The sequence below is a fragment of the Pseudorasbora parva genome, chromosome 22, assembly GCF_024679245.1.
Source record: "Pseudorasbora parva isolate DD20220531a chromosome 22, ASM2467924v1, whole genome shotgun sequence".
Classification (NCBI taxonomy): domain Eukaryota; kingdom Metazoa; phylum Chordata; class Actinopteri; order Cypriniformes; family Gobionidae; genus Pseudorasbora; species Pseudorasbora parva.
Genome location: NC_090193.1, coordinates 26,172,251 through 26,191,812, shown reverse-complemented (window position 1 = coordinate 26,191,812; position 19,562 = coordinate 26,172,251). Strand labels below are relative to the sequence as shown.

General features: G+C 36.8%; 2 protein-coding genes across 4 annotated transcripts; both read right to left on the bottom strand.

Moving 5' to 3' along the window:
- Positions 1-446: 446 nt before the first annotated feature.
- On the bottom strand, positions 447-11,005 carry tfe3b (transcription factor binding to IGHM enhancer 3b). Of its 3 annotated transcripts, none has more exons than XM_067432310.1 (9): positions 10,736-11,005; positions 9,479-9,714; positions 8,843-9,067; positions 5,114-5,209; positions 3,998-4,109; positions 3,832-3,888; positions 3,664-3,739; positions 2,642-2,789; positions 447-2,510 (listed from the first exon to the last, which is right to left on the bottom strand). In XM_067432310.1, exons 2-9 carry the CDS (start codon positions 9,668-9,670, stop codon positions 2,058-2,060), a joined length of 1,359 nt encoding a protein of 452 aa, XP_067288411.1. In that variant the 5' UTR covers positions 9,671-9,714; positions 10,736-11,005; the 3' UTR covers positions 447-2,057. The 3 variants fall into 3 exon arrangements, with proteins under 3 accessions (XP_067288411.1, XP_067288410.1, XP_067288412.1); XM_067432309.1 differs by having other exon boundaries at positions 10,779-11,000; XM_067432311.1 differs by having other exon boundaries at positions 3,832-3,882; positions 10,779-10,997.
- A 489-nt stretch (positions 11,006-11,494) lies between these two features.
- Positions 11,495-19,338, bottom strand: gnl3l (G protein nucleolar 3 like). The gene is made up of 15 exons (XM_067432308.1): positions 19,222-19,338; positions 19,083-19,123; positions 18,631-18,738; positions 18,404-18,520; positions 17,643-17,726; positions 17,388-17,523; positions 17,200-17,303; positions 15,328-15,472; positions 15,165-15,252; positions 14,901-15,078; positions 14,662-14,804; positions 12,413-12,549; positions 12,143-12,300; positions 11,803-11,977; positions 11,495-11,705 (listed from the first exon to the last, which is right to left on the bottom strand). The coding sequence occupies exons 1-15, from the start codon at positions 19,232-19,234 to the stop codon at positions 11,638-11,640; spliced, it is 1,695 nt and encodes a 564-aa protein (XP_067288409.1). The 5' UTR covers positions 19,235-19,338; the 3' UTR covers positions 11,495-11,637.
- Between the last annotated feature and the right edge of the window lie 224 nt (positions 19,339-19,562).

Here is a 19,562-nt window from a genome sequence, read left to right as displayed (position 1 = left end):
TGGCTTTGACCGGCAGAACGCTCAACGTCATGTTTCCAAGCACATCTACAGAACATTGACATTCGCAGGTAAGTGTGTATTTAGCTGCATCTAACAAAATGCTGATTTAGATCTATTGCTTTAAAAAAAAGCACTTTAGGCAGAGGTAGCTTGTGAATTTTACACCTGAAAAGCTATTTGTGCATGTTTATGTGGCTTGTTTCCTTATATACATCCTGATAATATGTAACACTTTGCGCATAATCCATTAACAAGTTAATGCCTTGGGTATCAAGAACTAACAACAATCTATTAATATAGGTTAAAAGTAAAACTTTAAATAAACAACTATTTTTATTCATTATATATTAATTCATTCAGCTATATATATATATATATATATATATATATATATATATATATATATATATATATATATATATAATCTTTTTATGTATTAGTATATGTAGAAATTAACTGTCGTATAACTAGAAATTATTTGATAGGTTTTCATGATACCTTATGTATTAAGCAATGCCAATTAATTTGTTTGAAAATATGATGTATAGTAACACTTTACAATAAGGTCCCATTAGTTAATGCATTAACTGCAAGCAATATATTTGTTGGAGTATTTATTATTCTTTGTTCATGTTAGTTAAAAAAATGAATATATGATCATTTTTACCTCATGTCAGCTCACATCCATCAAATAATATTATCATATTTAATAATGTATTGGTAAATGTTGAAATTAACATCAAGATTACTAAATGCTTTAGAAGTGGTTTAACCAATGAATTAACTAATGTTAACAAATGATTGTAAAGTGTTACCAAACAAAATCTTTACCTTATTCTAAAGTGTTACCAAAAAAATCATGTAGCACCAGCATCGTCACGTTTGTTTAGCAATGTAACATTAAAAAAGGTGAAATTAACAAAGCTTAAAAGGAAGAGTGTTGTAAACAAACAAATAAAATATAGAAATTTCAAACCAGTTAGTAGTAAATATGCAAGTACTTGGCTAAAAGTAAAGCCAGCAGTGTTAAAAAATACACTTTTCTGACATAAGCAGTAAATGTTGCTTTTTCATTTTCATCATAACAATATAAATAATGAGTTCTCGCAATGAAACACACCTCGGAAACATCCCTTTGGTACGGTAAGTGACTATAAAATGACTATTCACTCCACAATCCAAAAACATATACATGTGCACTTCCATGCTCTGAATGCAGAGTCTAATATTGCATCTATCACATTAATAAATGTCACATGAGTTACCCTTACGGCAGCGGAAGGCTTAGAAAGGCTAAAGCATCCTACATTTTAGCTACAAAAAGGCTAAACGTTTTGGGTGCGTTTCAGATTTAGGATAAACATTTGGGAGTGCTGCAATCATTGACTGCTTATGAAACGCTGTAATACTACAGTTAATTTTTATCATTAACTGTCTCGAATTAAAGAGAACAACACAGAGCATTATTTTTAAAGGGATAGCCCACCAAAAAACAATTCAGCAACCATCAGAATTTCTGCAGAACACAAAAGGAGGTCACAATTAATAGTGCAGCTCTAACTGAGAAATTTTTCAGGTTACACTTTATTTTGATAGTCCACTTTAGATATTCTACTAACTATAAGTAACTTTGCAACAACATGTCAGCTAACTCTCATTAGAGTATTAGTAGACTGTCAGTAGACAGGTAGGTAATGGTTAGGTTTTAGGGTTCGGGTTAGAAGAACAAGTTGAATTGTAGTTGCCAATTTGCTTATAGTCAGTAGAATGTCTGTTGGGGGACCGACAAAAAGTTTTAGTAAATAAAATCAGACAGTCTACTAATACTCTAATGACAGTTAGTTGACATGTAGTTGCAAAGTTACTTATAGTTAGTAGAATGTCTAAAGTGGACTATCAAAATAAAGTGTTACCATTTTTCATAATATCTACAGAAGAATGAATGTCATGCTGGACTAAGTGACATATTTTGGGGTGAACTCTCCCTTTAAAACATTCCACGACATCCCATATGTGTAAAAGCACAGACACATACATATAGTGGTCAGTCAGTTCGGTCACAAGTCATCCTCCATGTTCACGCTAGTCTCGTGGTTGCTGGTCTTGGAGGGTCCGGGGGACATTGTAGAAAAGAGCACATCTGAAGACCTGACAGTGGACATTGTGCAGCCGTCATCCATCAGAATGTCACTGAGACCCACGTCAGAGTAAAGATCAGAGGCCGTAGGGTCGTCTAGCTCTGTAAAGCTAAACGTATCCAGATCGAGAGGGCCGCTTTCTGCCACAGCAGCCGGGGAGCCGGAGGGAGGAATTGTGAGGAAGGGAGAGGGGGAAGTCTGTGCCATGGCAGCATCTATGCCGAGGTGGTTCTGAGGTCGGGCTTCCCCAGCGCCGTGCTGCATGGACTGGTTTGCCTGTAGTAGCTGTTGTTGAAGGAAGGAAGCCTCTGTGCTCAGGCCTTGAGACACAGTGCTGTTGAGGCCATGGTGACGAGCTTGCATTTCTAATTCCTGTGTGCAACAAACAGCAGGGGGTGTTAGAGTCCAACTTTTCACAGGTTTTAACATATCGATAAAAAACAAGTTAAATGTTAAATCAGAATGGGTTTTTTTGGTACAGACAAAGCTAACATTTCATGTACCTGTATGCGGAGCAGCAGGGCCTGGTTGGATTGCTCCAGTTTCTTCTGCCTCATTTCAATCTCTTTGGCCCTCTGTTGCTCTTTCTGAAGTTTTCTTATGTAATCAACAGAAGCCTTCAAAATGGTTCCCTTGTTCCAACGCATCTCCCTGCCATTTCAACCAGAAAAGAGGTAAATATTTTTCATGTGCACTTGTCTTTCTATATATATATGTAAAAATATTACAATTTGAAATAACTGCCATCAGAGGAATAAATTACATTTTAAAATATTTTCAAAGAGAAAACAAAGCTTATATATATATATATATATATATATATATATACACACACATACAATTAAAAGTTAATAAGCATTTATTTGAAATGGAAATCCCTTCTAACATTGGAAATGTTGCTTTTTAAACAAATACATTTGATATTTTATGCATATTTGCAGAATAAAAGCATTAATTTATTTCAAAAACAAAAAAGACTAAACCAAACTATTATATACACTGATCAGGCATAAAATTATGATCTAATATTACATTAAATATCCTTACATTGTGTTGCTGCCAAAACAGCCCTGACCTGTCGAAGCATAGACTCCACTAGACCCCTGAAGGTGTGCTGTGGTGTAAGTTGCGAAATGGGGCCTCCATGGATTTGAAGGCCAAGTCAACACCTCAAACTCGTTGTTGTGCAATGAACCATTCCTGAATCATTTTTGCTTTGTGTTGTGTATAAATTTTACATTTAATACACTGAACTTAATCCAATCAAACATCTCTGGGATGTGCTGAACAAACAAGTCTGAGGCAACTCATCTTGCAAAGGATCGGCTGCTAACATCTTGGTGCCAGATACCACAGCACACCTTCAGGGGGTCTAGTGGAGTTTATGCCTCAACGGGTCAGGGCTGTTTTGGCAGCAAAAAGGGGGACCAACACAATATTATACAATAGTGTGTGTGTGTGTGTGTGTGTGTGTGTGTGTGTGTGTGTGTGTGTGTTGTTATACACTTTTGTATAAGAAACTTACGGATCAGTGGATTTGGGTATCAGAGCCCCTAATTCCTTTATTCTGTCATTTATGTTGAATCTTCTCCGTCTTTCAACTACACAAAGCAAAACACAGATTTAGGCCGAGTCATGTAATAACACAGTAAAAAAACAATACACTATTGGAGCATGTGTCTTTTGAACTCACTGAGATTGTGATTATCTTTCTTCTGCCTCTCCTTCATAAGAGCTCTGGTCTCTGTATCTGACAATAAACAGCTATTATGACTACAACACAATACTGTAGATACATAACACAACATACAGTTGAAACCAATGGAACACAGAAGAAGGGCTGTTGACTAAAACATTACCAGTAAATTCTCTTTTGATATTAGGCAGATCTGCTGGACAGGAATTGCTGACGGTGATGGTGGGGGTTGCCATACCAGGACTGCTGTAGACATCCAGAAGGTTGCCTGGTAGCTAGGACAACAATGGAGAAGGGAAATCGAATTAAAATCCCTTCAAAACGTTGAGCTATACCAGGAAACATATTGTAGTAATATGTTGTTTACATCAGCATAAAACTCATTGATAAAAATTTAATTTAGCATTACCATCAAGTATACTATTTTTCAAAAACATGAATATAAATACACCCTTCAAGGAACATTGATGTGCTATAATTAACTTAAATAATTAATTATGGGAAAATCTGGCCATTGTATTATTCAAAGTAAATTTAGGGCTAGAATTCAGTATGTGACTACATTATTACATCCAAATTATTAATATTTTTCACACATTAAGGCACAAAAAAAAAAACTGAGGACAAAATGTTAATTATTAATTAAAATAATAATTTATGCAATTTTTATATAAAATTCTTATATTATAATGAAATATACATTATAATAAATATAAATATTATTTTCATTTCAAAACAGCAGATTAAAAAATTAGAATGATGGCTAATAAATGGCCAATAATTTAAGAATAAGATTTTACCTTTCTTTTTTTTTCATGCTCCTGCAATAAAACTAAAATCCGCATTTTACGTCAACTCGCTTTTTACTCTTTCCTCCAGAAAATAAATAATAAAGGAAAAAAATCCTTTGCCAGTTGTTTCTAGAGTTCTTCCTATCCTGTGCCATGCTCTGTACGTTCTGTACGGTTCACAGTCCTTTTTGTGCCCTCCCTGATAATTCCTGCCTGGCAGGTGTTAGTAGAGTGTCAGAAGTGAATGTTTATGTCAATTGCTGAGGTGCATCCCCATTTATCGCCTCCCTCATAAGTGCAGTGCTTAGCATTCACTCTTAAGAGGGGTGGGGACATTTACGTTCAGGAAATGATCCCTCTGTAGCTTTCAAAATGGCTTGTTGTGGTTTACCACGAATATAGCTGGGGTTCAAAGAGGCTTTTATTCAGAACATTGCCGTGATGTTATGGATGCGTTCATCAATAAAGAAAATCATCGCTCAGCTTACCGTGTTTGGGAGTTGTAGGCCAGAATCTATCAGTGACATGATGTCATCATTGAAGCTGGACTCAAGGCTGATGATGTCGTCGATTACATCATCCATCTGAGGGGATGCAATCAAGGTTTAGAATGAGTACTGTCATATAAGAGTATTGCATATCTAATCGCTTTACAAAACAAAGTGGCTTATAAAAAAGTATTTAGAGAGTCAATGAACTGTATTGTTAAGACAGTTGTCAAGAGTGTGTTTTATGGGTGATCTAAAGGAGAAGTGCTGTATGGTGTGAAAGAGGGGTGCAGATATAATTAAGCTGCTGGCGTGATATTTTACAGTACAATGTGACAAAACTAGTGAGAGGGCAAGCTGAACAGAGAATGTTTACTTACTGGAAGGTGTCAAGAAAGTGGCACAGTAAAAATATAATTGGGTTACACTTTATTTGAAGGTGTCCTTGTTACAGTGCAATTATACATGCAAGTACTGAGAAATATTAATTAACAACACATACTTACTATAGAGTTATGGTTAGGACGAGGGTATGGTTTAGAGCTAGTTGAACCTAACTATGCATAATTTACTGTTATTTATACAGCAAGTACATTTAACAAGGACACTAAAGTGCTACCAATAGTTGCTGTTTAGGAAGAAGGTCCCATTTGTTAAACTGAATTAGTTACATTAACTTACAATGTAAAATAGTTCTAAAGCATTTATTCATCTTAATGTCAATTTCTTAATTTACTAAAAACTTTATTAAAATCAAAAGTTGTATCTGTTAATATTATTTAATGGACCTAAGATGATGAACTAACAATGAACAATATTTGTATTTATAACAATGAACAGTATTTTTTTACAGAAATGTTAGTTTTTTAATTAATGCATTAACTAACATTAAATAATAGGACGCTGACGTAAAGTGCTACCGCTGTTTTATATGCTATTAAGACGGCTATTCTAGTGGGGCTAGAATGAAGTGGGGCTATTAAAAAGTTATTTAACAGAAATGAGAATTAAAACATTTTAAATCAAAAGCCTTCTTTAGTATAAAACAGTAACTAAAATTATGTTTCTCGGCCATGATAAGATTATTTGACACAGTTTTTATGGGGGTTACAGACAGTGGTAAATTATATTCTGCATTTTAATATAAAATCGGCTTAGCAACTTTCAGGAAGGAGAAAACAAAAAATACTTCATACTGCATTTCAGTACAAATTTAGATTTTTTTTTTGTCTTGCGGTTGTATGATAAACAATTATTGTATTGTGGTGGATCAACATTTTATATTCAGTGTATAAAAATGTAAAATAAACACTTCTTTAGATTTAAGCTTTCCAAAAAAGCTTCTTTTCCCACTTATACATCTGAATGAGATGATGAGTATATGTCAATGTATATTAAAGGTGCCCTAGAATGATTTGAAACCATATGTTAAAATGTTCTCTGATATCTACATAGAGGGTATGTGGCTTATTTAAAGGCAAAAATTGTCCAGAAACAGTTTTACAGGTCCATTTACAACCCTTTTGTGTGGTACTTGGAGTTTCCTATTGTTACTGTACTAGCATCTTGCATCACCCCTAGACAATGCGGTCTCTCTAAGAAACATTCAGTTTAATCAGAAACAGCTATTCAATAAGTGGATAAATAACTAGGCTACTTACTGCTTGCAGGAATACAGCTGCCCTTTTCTTCAGTTTAAGACGCTGAGCAAAGCTTGCTTGAAATGGGCCGAACAAATAAACGATTTTGAATTAAATTGTTGTGGTATCCGATTATAATAAACCTCAACTATGACTGTTGACATATGACAACAGTCCCCTGCACACAGCCTAAACATGTCGTGTGTCATGAGAGCCGTTTTTGCTATCCTCGAGTGTCGTTTGATGATTCGGCTGCATCAGTTCAGCCTGACAATGCACATGTTTGGACAGATGCAAATGTTGGGGGCGTGCATATAAACAATCCCCAACGCTTGCGTCACGGTTGGGTTTATGTTGAGAAGCACTTCTTTTTCCGTGGTGTTTTTGATTTACGAGATTTACATAAGAAGTAGGAGGGCAATGTTGTTGGAGGGTGTATTCACACTAGCCAGTTTGAACCGTGCCCGAGTGCGTTTGACTACCAAAGCGCGGTTCGTTTGACTAGTGTGAGTACTCTGAACCGTGCCCGGGCGCGGCTCAATTAGAGCACGGTTCAGTTGGACTCGGGCGTGGTTCACATGCAGTGTGAGCGCTAACCGTGCTGGAGTCCGTAATCAAAGCTGCAAAGTCCTTGCTACACTTCAGCTGGTACCTTGCAAACCTCATAATACGAGCAGCGCGATTACGTAAACATTTTCGCACCACTAAGGCGACACATCTGTTTAACAACAGGCTGTGAGAGGACTGTGGACCACCGTGGACACAGAGCGATGGACTCCATTGTGTTCAGAGAGCGCCGCTCTTCCTGTTTATCCCGAAACCGTCGCACCATAATGACGTAAGCGTGCTCCGGCACGAATGCTGAAACCCTATGTGAGTGCAGGCCAGCGGGGGAGTGGGGAGGGGGGGACATTCGTACTCGGGCCCGGTTCATGGCAACCGTGCCTAGTGTGAGTACACCCTGAGACTCACAGTATGTGATGTCCATGTACTGAACTCTTATTATTTCACTATGGCAAGGTTAATTCCATTTTTCATTCTAGAGCACCTTTAAGATACAGCCCCGGCTCACCTCTAAGGTCAGAAATATTAATCCAAAACATATACCTCTATATAAACTGGTTCAATAATAAATTGTAAATGCGTTCAGAATTCTGCAACAAATTTTTCGCAATTTTCTATTTTGAGTCGTGAAGAGAGCAGGATATATTCACATTGACCTGCTTCGGCAGAAGGGGTGTTGAAATGTATCGTTGCATCGCGATGCAGATGTGGATGATTCTACATGGAAACAGCAATAGACCATAATCGATTATAGCCTACTGACTTTTCTGTGACGTCATTTTTCGAATACACGCTTCTCGTTCTAAATGGTCCTGTTGTCTACTGTGTTCAGACTGTTTAAAAATATGAACGTAGTGTCCGTGACATCACCCATAGGATAATAAAGAGCAGTTCTGAAGCGGAAAGTAAGGTTGAGCTGGGGTTAGGCCGGGGTGAACTTGGCAGCGCGTCACTCCCGGATAACTGACAATGGGCAAAAAGGCGGGACCTGGGTGGAGCTGAGGTGATGTGATGACTAACAGACAGCAGACAAATGAAAATCCATCTGTCACTCAAAGTGGCCACGCCCTTAATTCAGAAGTCTTTATATAATGTTAACAAATAAGTTATATTAAAAAATAAAAAAAAATCTCCCTCACAGTTGTCATGAAGGGCAAAATTAGACATATAGACCAAAACCACAATTTGTACCAGGCTGCAAATGTTTTTTTTTTCTGTTATATAGTTGGGAATTTTAACATAGGGCTAAATGAGATTCAGTTTCCTTCTGGAGCCTGTCCCTAGTGACCAGTCAATAAATTACAGTTTACAAATACTTAAAATGCTTACAAAATGTTTATCATAAACTGGGGCTCAAAGACTATCTGCCCTACTTCAATTTACAGTCAGGAGCCAACATTGTGTAGTATAAAATATATTTTATATATATATATATATATATATATATATATATATATATATATATATATATATATACATTTATACATACAAACTTGTTGAAAAGTATTTAAAAGTGTATATTTACCTCTTCTTTGTTGGAGCCCAGGTTAAGGTGTGCCATTGGGCTATTGGGAGCACTGCTTGCAGAAGGACCCATCTCCGGAGCAGAGCTTGACTGCGGAACAGGGGATATACCAAGAGTTTGTGTGGCAATTTTATTGCCTAGTGTTGTGGACAAGTACTGCTTTACTTGCTGCCTCTGAGCCTGCTGGATGTGGTATTTTGTTGGGTTTTCAAGATGAGTTTGCACCTACAGTAAAGTGAAAACACTGGATCAATAGTCATATAAAGACATCAATGACATTTAATCTCTACATTATGTTACTGTCTATGTATCAGTCATAAGGATAAAAATGTTGATACTTTTATATAAAAAAAAAGGGAACAAACTTGCGTTGAGTACATTTTATGCATGTGACATCAAAACAAAATTTTACTGGAGCAGTCTACACTGAAGACTCTCACTGCAGAATGCCTTATTTTTGAAAATGTCTAGAAATTTTTTGAAAAGTTTCAAACTTTCAGCTAACTATGCTATGGTTACTAGACATGTAGACAGCAGTTAGGATGCTACTCGAGTATGCAGTGGTAGAAAGAAACATGACTAAACAATGTAATAGAAAAAGACTTTCTTTAAAGCTCATAAGAAGGTCCAACCCACCTTCAGAACCTCCACCGGTACTTGAGCTGGAGGAGGGCGGGCAGCCGTGGTTGGCACCGTGACGGAGATGGCGGGAGTGGAATCTGTTGGGCGGAGCTGAGCGACAGACGCCTGCTGTTGCGCCTCTCTCCTTTCCTGCTCCTGCGCCTGCTCCCGCATCAGCTGTTGCCGTAGCAACACTCGGGATGACATGGCTACGCTGGTTCCACGGGTAAAGTATGAGAAGAATTAACAACCTGCAATGGTGAAAGGATCAACAAAAGTTGGTAATAATTCTACAGGATCAGCAGTATAAAAGGAAATAACAGGGATGATCACTTCTCTTTTTGGACAAAGAAGACTTGAGGAACAGGGAAATTCAACTAATCTGAGTCATCAAACTCAGTAGCATTCAAGGGGAAATTTAATACCCTACCAAAGCACAATCAACAAACAAATTATCCTCAGACTTTTTAAACTATTATAGTTAGTGTGTATGTATGTATGTATGTATGTATGTATATATATATATATATATATATGTATGTATGTATGTATGTTTGTGTGTGCGTGTGTGCGCGGATGTCACACAGACATTTAAATTATAAACACAGGCTATAACACTAACCACGTTTTTAAAAAGTGCAACAATATGAAATGAATGACAGAAGTGATATATATTCTAATTTACAATTTAAAAAAATCTGACCAAACTACTACTTAATTTTAAAAGAATCCGTAATATATCATATTGAATTCTGCAGATATGGGGAAGTACACGATTTAGTAAATGACAGCTACCCAAAATAAAAATAATTTAGGATTAACGTTAGTCCCTTTTGTCCCATTTTCAAGACTGTCATTCTAAATACCAACAAAACAATAGGCACAAAAACGAATCCGAATGTATTCCTGTAGCTATAAATAGAAACGTTTACAATTATGACTGCAGTTAGCTCTGCTGTGAGTTATGTAATATTATGCTATAGGTCAGGATTCGCGAGTTTAACCGAAGTTTAGCAAGTTCGAAAACGTAAACCAAACTAACGTGTGTATTAGTTATTTTTACCAGTAAGGGAATTTAACTTCATATGACTACCCTTTAAGCGCAAATAACAAACCCGGAATAGTTGTTTTGGCACCATCCAGCTGTTAGCGCTAGGCTAACTAGCTAGCTAGTTGACATGTCATCCAACGCTAAACTGGAACGTTGCCTGTATTTATCTTTAACTTCTATTCACGCATAATTACTCTGTGATTAATACGGCTTATACATACGTGTCAGATCGTCAAGAGGTGGAAATAAAGGTAGTTGAGTTACCAGGCTGGTGTTAGCAGAAGTAAAGCGAGTTTGCTAGAAGAATCGCCATTACTCGCATCATGAGGATTTCCTTGTTTTGGACAGACTACTGTCACAACCATGTTATTGTTGGTTATTAACTAAAAGTAGTTGTCGTTAATTAAAATAAAGCTGAAATAAAATACAATATAAACATTTCATGAAAAACATAATTTACTAGTTTAGAAAAACGAAACAAAATGATTTTAAGATAAACTACTAAAATTTTCAAAGCCAAAATTGAAACAAATCCACAATAAGCAGGCATAAAACAATACTAATACAAATAACAAGCAAAAATTACAAAAACAGAAAATTTATATAATGAGAATTATAATTATATTAAAACAATGTTCTTTTTTAAAAAAATACTACTACTAAAGTGAGTGTCAACTTTTGACTTGTGCTGTAACCATTTTTTATAAAACAATTCTTTAAGCTTTTAAAACTTACATGTGTACATGTAAATGAGCATATAGGGAAAATGCTGTGGCTAAAAAATAATAATTGTCCATGTATTGAAACATTTATGCATGTATGTTTTATCCTCTACAAAATTACACTTATCTTCCTAAACAATCTGGTTCGACTAGTAGTTATAAAAGTGAATAAACTGGTACAAGGACTTTAAGAAAGTTGTCACAGTGATTTTCTGATTTATGAATAAAAAGCCGTCAATAAAGGGCGTAGAGGTCTAGTTTAGTCATACTTCTCAGTCAGAGATGATTTATTTGCATATTTTAAATTGTAGATCATTTACATATACAAGTTTGTTAGTATTTCTAACAAAAGTAGGCAGTAGAATGAACTTCCAGAGCCTCGTGGTTTAACGCTCTTCACATCAGCTGTCAGAGAAGGAGAAGTTCAAAGCTGAGGTAAGAGAATCTGAAAGTTTGGTGCCGAGTTTATCTATGAAAAAAGAAAAAAGGAAGAAGTGATGTTAAAATACAGATTTAAAGCAATGTGTTTGCCTTGTAATGCATGTATGCATGGAGATCACACTTGCCAGCTCTCTTTTGCTGCTTCTTTCTTTTTTTGTTGGCAGCCAGGAGGGCCTGACCTTGCAGCAGTGGGTCAACATCCAGAATGTCTTTTAGGTCCACTGGCTTTGGGGGTACAGCTTCAATTGCACCACTGCTTTTTGTCTTGGGAACCTTTAGCTCAACAGTCATCGGTCCAAACTTAATAGAAGATTTATAATTGAAGTCAAAAATGAGATCCAAGTCTTTAAACGCACAATAACAAATCACCACCAAATTAAAAGGTTAATGATGTGCACTGAATGATTAATATAGGTGGACATAAAATTATCTTGAATAAACAACTGAACCGCATAACGGATGTACCTCTGGGTCCTCATCGGCATCCATTGATTCAACCGTGTCTTGAAGTTCAGGGTCCTCTGATGGTTCATCTAGTTCTGCTAGATTTTCCCCTTGACCTCCTTGTGTCAATCCAGATGTAGCCATACAGAACCCCATTTGTGCATCAGATGTGCCACACTCTAAATTGTAAAAAAAATATAATGGCAAAAGTGTGTGTAAGTAATGTGGTTGTAAACCCTTTGAAGGTATATTATGTCTATTTCATTGAAAGTATAGACATAGTATAGTTACCAGCCAGCGCCTCCAGATTACCCTTCTCCAGTTCATCCCAGTCAAATGCTTTGCCCATTTCCGCTACAATCTCAGCACTGACATGCGTGGGTAGCGTGTGAGTCTCAGGAGGATGTGTGAAGTAGCTGATACGACCCCTTTACAAGACAGAGAATGAGAATTCTAAATGTACTTTACACTACAGACAACTGTTTTTGACCATAAATGATGCGTAGGGCATCAAGACGGCCAGCAGCGGTACTGTACACAACAATGATGTGCCTAAAAAAGTTTTTCCTTTGCTTTTATTCAGGTTTAGAAGACAATGATGTCAAAACGATCCCCCTCACAAGATTCCACAAAAACGACAACAAATTATGTTTGCATTCCAGGCCAGTAGTTGGCGATGTCACTTGTAAAGAAACCCTACACGCCTATAGAGAGAATGCACATGACGTCACCGTCAGCTGTAGCAACTGTGCCCCGCTGAGTGGCAAAAAGACTGAGAGGCAGCACTGGTTTACAGCGAGAATGCACCGAGAAAACACAAAACCAGGCCCAGCGCCAGAAGGGGGTAGGGGAGTCTTATCCACGGACCAAATGGACATCGCTGTTCCGAGCTTGAGACGGACTTGATAATAGCGTGTAATTTCAACCACTGCCACCTGTTGCTGCTTCTGCTTTTAGAGGGAAAAGCTGCCCATAACTGCTGGCCTATGATCTGTAATCCTCTGTAAGAATTCTTAATAGCATATTATTGGCGAAAAGGAGCTAGCAAAAGATCCAGTGTGTATCTGTATTTGCACTTGTCAAATGATTACATTTCCAATGTGTTTTTGCTTCGGTGAGTAATGTAGCCAATCACAGACATGTTTGTAGATTTCTAGGAGGCCAAATCACAGGTGTTGAAATTGGAATCCATTGGGGGGATTAGACAATCCAATGGATTGCGTGAGGCTGCCTCCTTGTCATTTCAGACTTCTTACAAAAAACAGAACAAAGTCTAAAAGCTGATATGTGGCAAGGTGTGCAGCAAACAAGCTAAAAAACAAAGAAATACGTTTTTATAAGCTGTCCACCCTAAAAAAAACGACCGTTTAAGGAGACAAAAGTGGATACAGGCAATAAGATGTGAAGCTTCAGCAGGAAGAATGGATCAGTTTTGGGATCCTGACACAGAGTATGCCTCAGTATGCCTATTTGTGCAGTAAACATTTTGTCAAATATACAAATGTCAGTTTTACATATTATATTTCCTGTAGCTAATCACTTTCCCCTTCAGTGGGCGTAGTTCTGTGGGTAATATAGCATGTCACGCTCTGTCTCTTTTTCATGTATGTACTTTTAGGTCTTTGAACGCTTGTTTTTTGGGTCAGCAGCTTATAAAAACTTCTGGGTTTTTGGTTCTGGGCTTTTTAGCTTGTTTTTCTGTACACCTTGTCACATATCAGCTTTTAGACATTGTTAGTTTTTTGTTATAAGTCAGAAATGACAAGGAGGTTGCCTCATACATGCAATAGAAAGTCAATGGAGACGGTTGTTTTTTTTTGGTGGGTGTGGCTTTCAGATTATGACGCGTCGCTCTGTCTCTAAAGACAGAACATGTAATACGCATGCGGATGACGTCACCTGAAACTCGATTTCAAAAGCTTGCATTTTCAGTTTGCTAATAGAGAAAAGTTTGCTAATTGCGAAGACACTTACAAAAATTACAATAATTATAATAATAGTAATTATACTAATAAAAAAAGTTATTTCCTTCAGTAAATGCTAATCTAGTTCATTTTAATGTGCTTTATAAAGCTTAAAAATGTAATTGAGTGAACTTTTAATGGATGGACAAAAATGATAATTGAATATTAAAAATACAAAATAGAATATTAAAACGTCTTTGTGTTTCATATAAGTACTTTGGGTTTGAAATTATATGAGGGTGAGTATATAGGGTGAGGATATATTCACTTAGTTTAAAATTTTCTAATGTACATTAAGTGGAACCTTACTGGAATAGTGTTGCCAACCTGGTTTGACTTTCTTCTGTGAAACACGAAAGAAGATATTTTGAAAAAATGAGTGTGGGGTTTTTTTTTTAACCACAAAATGAAAGCCAGTGGGGTTCAATGTTATTTTGGACCCCATTTACTTACATTGCAAATGCAAACAGTTGAAACATTCTTCAACATGTATATATATATATATATGTTTTCTTCCACAGGTGAACAATGTGAGTAAATGACAGAACATTACATTCACCGGGACTATAACCTCACCCAGTCCAATCCATAAGAACACTCTTGGCAGCTTTGTCAGAGTCAGGAAGCCCTCCTTTCCTCAGCTTGCCTTGACGACGGGCCAGTAAGGCAAGGAACTCATGTACAGTCTGGAAGTCTGGAATTCCATAATGTTCCATAATCTGCACAAGATAAAAAACAAAAAAAGGATCTCAATCGAATGCAACACTGTGATTCTACAATCAATCAAACTAAAGTTCCTGAAATATGCTTGCTACCTGCGTTTTATTGCAGCGCCTCAATATGGCTTCAACAGGTGGAACTGGGTCCACCAGCTGCTCGATCTTCACACAGTTCCGAAGGATCATGGCAGCATCACTGGTTGAGGTTGCCATTACAATACCAGGGCAATCTAAAAGTTTGATATGTTTGTCTAGATGGACCTCCTGTAAACACCTGAAAAACACATTGATTTGAGGGAAAGACAGCTGACAAAGAGAAAAATTTACTTTAAATATTGACAAAACTTAATATTTACATACTTAGTAACTCCGGGTGTAGCTCCAACGTTACATGCACGAGCACGCTTCAAGCTGTTAATTAAACTGCTTTTCCCCACATTCGGAAAACCTGAAACATTTTGTTAACTTTTATAGTCCTATATTAATTAAAATGTAGCAGTCATATTAGTGCAAAAAAACTTACCAACCACTCCTACAGTTATAGCGGTTTTTATATCTTGGTTGCGGCAGTAGTTTCCTAATAGTTTCATTAAACAATCTGCCCCAACACACGCACTGCTTTCCAGCAGCTCTTGAGTAGCCTGGGTCACAGGCACGCGACTGCGTTTCTGTGAACGTCAGACAACAGAATTGTTTTTAACCGTATATCATTTGTGTGTAAATAGGTCACAGAAGAAAAAAATTGTTTGTGCCGAGTCTGATAATAAAATGCATCTCTATTCATAGTTTTGATGTCACACATTTTTAGGATGGCCCACCTGGAGAGCAAAACTAAATTCTTCTATGCTTGCCAGTAATTTTTACCAGTTTTGTACAAAGTACATTAGTAAGACATTGATATCAAGAAACCAAAGTCAATATACACCTTATTAATGATGCATACTATGTACAGGAAAGCAGATGAACCCAGACCTTAAACACAATGCGGTTTAGCATTAGAGGCACATATGTACGATTTTTAGATTAAAATATCCAAAAATATCCACTTGAACAATGTTATGTATTTTTTGGACTTGTGTACTTCCATTATACCAAATGTCTCCAAGAATGTTTAAATCCAGATAAATAAGCCATTTAAACCAGGACACTGTCCATTTTAACCAGGACCGTGTCTGTCCATCGCCTATCAATGACATCATAACTGCGTTATATTTTGTAGTAAACGTGGAAACACCACAGGTGAGCAATTGTTTGGACACATTCCTCAACAGAAAACGAATTGTTGTATAGATCAACAGTTAGTCTTAAATGTTTAAATCTTGTTTTCATGATTTACCGCGAGTACAGTGTCCTACCACTCCTAATATCGATCTAGCTTACCGCAGTGTGCAACAAGTGTCTCATAGTAGTCTCTGAGCATCTGATCAGCTGTATATAGAATGCATCACCAATAAGGTTTATTCTGAATTGGTTATTTAATATCACCGATTTAGTACATTAAAGCTGCACTAAGTAATTTTTCCATCTGCTAGAGGGCGCCTATTCAAAACATAGGTGTAGTTTGATGACGCCAAGTTTGAGCTCAGCATCTTGGGACATGTGGTCTTCACCTCACAGCCGGTGGAAAAGAATTGGGCTACGACTCGGGCAGAAATCATGTTCATGGATGCAGTTATTAACATTACTGTAGTATGAAGCAGAGCAAGACAGAGTGTTGTGGGAGCTGAGAAAGGTCGCTGGAGCAATTGTTACCGAGCACACAGCTCATGAGCAACGGGGCTTTTATTATGACGGGACACAGTTGCAGGCGCCATCTGGTAATGAGTATGAGGTAACGCAGCTCTTGTTTATCATATTAGATGAAGTGTGTTGAAAATTATGTTATGACGTTACTCTGTGCGTTCGCTCAGTGGCTGCTGTGAAACTTGTTCACAGCATTTATGCCAAATAAAACCGGAAACTGTGGGTAAAGTAGATATGACGCAATTTACAGGCAACTCCCTCAGACGTCCCAGCTCCTTGGTTAAAATAGCAATTTTTTCACAATTTACAAATAGTTGGAAACATTTGGGATATTGTAAGAACTCTGAACTAAATATATTGCACTGGGCTAGTGGTTTTTGGATATTTTACTGCAAAAATACTGCATAGTCCACCTTTAAGGCCCTTTCATTTTTTCACGTTTGATTTTAGTGATTGGAACACTGCAGCAGGTGCTGTATATGAATGACAAGTGCCCCAAAAATTCATTTTTTCACATATATTTGTTTTTAATAGGTGACCTCAATATTCGTTGACAGATGGAAAATGTGGAAAATGTCTGTTTTATAGATGTTTTGCTCTCCAAGTTTCCATGCCAGTCATGTGATTGAAAACTATGAATTGAAGCTCTCACCAAATTTTTGTTCTGCTGCTGAGTGGAGGATTTGAAAGCCACAGTAGGAAACTCATTGCGAAGATACTTGATCCATTTTTCCACAATATCCTTGGACACCAAATCTTGAGGTGGAAAAAGTTGAGACAAAGTTTTCATTCTGTTGCAGAATGAAGTTTTCAATTAGATATACAAAAGTTCTCTCTTACCAATTTTATTTAAAACAAGTACAATTTTTTTGTTGGTTCCACTTTGGACAACGGCCTGTTCAACCTGTGGACACCGGCAGCCTAAAGGGTCTCTGGCGTCCAGAACCTCTAAAATAACATCTGCTGCCTCTACTACCTGATATAAAAAGAAACAAAAGTAGTAAATTGTCATTAAGAATTGGCCAATAGAAGTTCATCTTCGAGGGGAAGTGGGGTATAAGGGAAATCAAAACAGGCCAGTACAGGAAATAGTACCTTTTTAAATTCTCTGCAGTATGCCTTTCTTGAGTTCTCGGTTTCAAAGTTAACATGCTTCTCCAGGGTTTGCATTTGAATCTCCTGCATTTATTGCATCAACAATAAAAAGTTATTAAGACAAAGGCGCAGATCTACAATAGCTTGCAACTGCAAAACAAAATCATTTATAAAAGGTGTTAGAGTGGTTGCACAAAATAGTGACATGGTTAAACTATAAAATGCCATTTGCAAACATTTCAGGATGTTCTATATCAATTTACAAAGTAAGATAACTATGAAGTATTGTTCATTGGGCCAAAGATCAGTGCACAAGAAATCTAAATATGTGCAAAATAGACACTACCGTTCAAAGGTTTGGGGTCAGTAAGACTTTTTTGGAAAGAGATTTAACTTTATTCAGCAAAGATTCAATAATTGTATCAAACGTAACAGTAACGATATTTATAAATTTACAAAATATTTCCTTATTAAATTAATAATGTTCTTTCTACTTAACAAATTAACATTAATAATAATTTCTCAAGCACAAATTAAGCATATTAGAATGATTTCAGACGAGTTATTACAGGAATAATACAATATTACACCCTGACTGAATTTTGATCAAATAATGCAGTCTTTTCAGCATAACAGGCTTGGTAATAGTAATATTAATAATAATGAAAAATGTTGTGCGGTAGTGTATATGAATTTAAAAAAATAGGCCTAATACATTTATTCAGTTCTGTTCTAGAGAAATTGTAAAATGTCAGACCAACCCTCTGTTCAAACTCTCTTTGTCGTAACTGGATGTCTTTCTGAAAACTGTCCAGACTTCTCCTTTTCATCATCTCTTTCTCTCTTGACAACCTCTGCCTCTCCTGTTGCTCCTCCAGCTAGAAAACAACATTAGCGATATAAAAAAGGTCATTTTACGCATGTTACTCAGATCTAGAAACATGCAACATATTTAAAAAAGCTTGCAGGCAAGGCATCCCTTCCTCACCCTCTGTTGTCGGCGTTCAGCTTGTCTCTGACTGTGTTCTTTGAAGCTGCGCACATTAGGTACCCCAGGATCCTTCTTCCCTCCTTGCGACTGCTGCCCATCCTTGGACTTTAAAGAAGACAGTCAACATGCACAAACGCTGGGACACTGATATGTTTCTCATGATCTTAAATTCTTCATAAAGTTGGCCAAAATGTGCAGAGCTGTAATCTAGGCGAAAAAGCTCAAATATAAGATAACTATAATGTGTTTAGTTTTTTGATAAACAGCATAATTCCCACACTTCCGTTAATTTACAGTGTTTCATAGTGATGATTATTTAAAATGTGTAAATAACAACAGTGAATGAATAGGAATGTCCAAACATTTGACTGGTAGTGTTTTACATGTACGCTAATCTTAACTTCACATTGATTTGACAGTTAACTTAGCATGTAGGCTAGATCACGCACCTTTTTACCGCAAAACCCCAACCGTTTCGCTCGCTTTTGCTCTGTAACATGATAACAATAATTTAATGTAATTGCCATTATGTCAAAACTTTTTTAACGCTCTAAAAGTGGAAAAATACTTCAATGTATATAGACTCACTTGCTTTGGACATAACTCCACGTGTGTGAGTCGTTTAAAGTGCTACTGTGAAGATTGCGACGAACTCCAGTCTTTCAAAATAAAAGTCGACGTGACACCGCGGCGTCCTGTACTGTGTATGTCGCGGCTTTGTAGGCTAGTAGTAAAACGTGAATTTAAATATTACGTCGTTAAACTTTTAAACTTTTGTTCAAGTTTTTAAACTGCATTGTGCAAAAACGCTTTGAATTATGTTGATAGTTAATGAGAAATGTAACGAAAGCATTAAAAATCGGTGGCTATTGTCCTATATTGGAAGTCTAAAATGAAGTCGTGAACTAGCCATGAATTTCGTGAAGGTA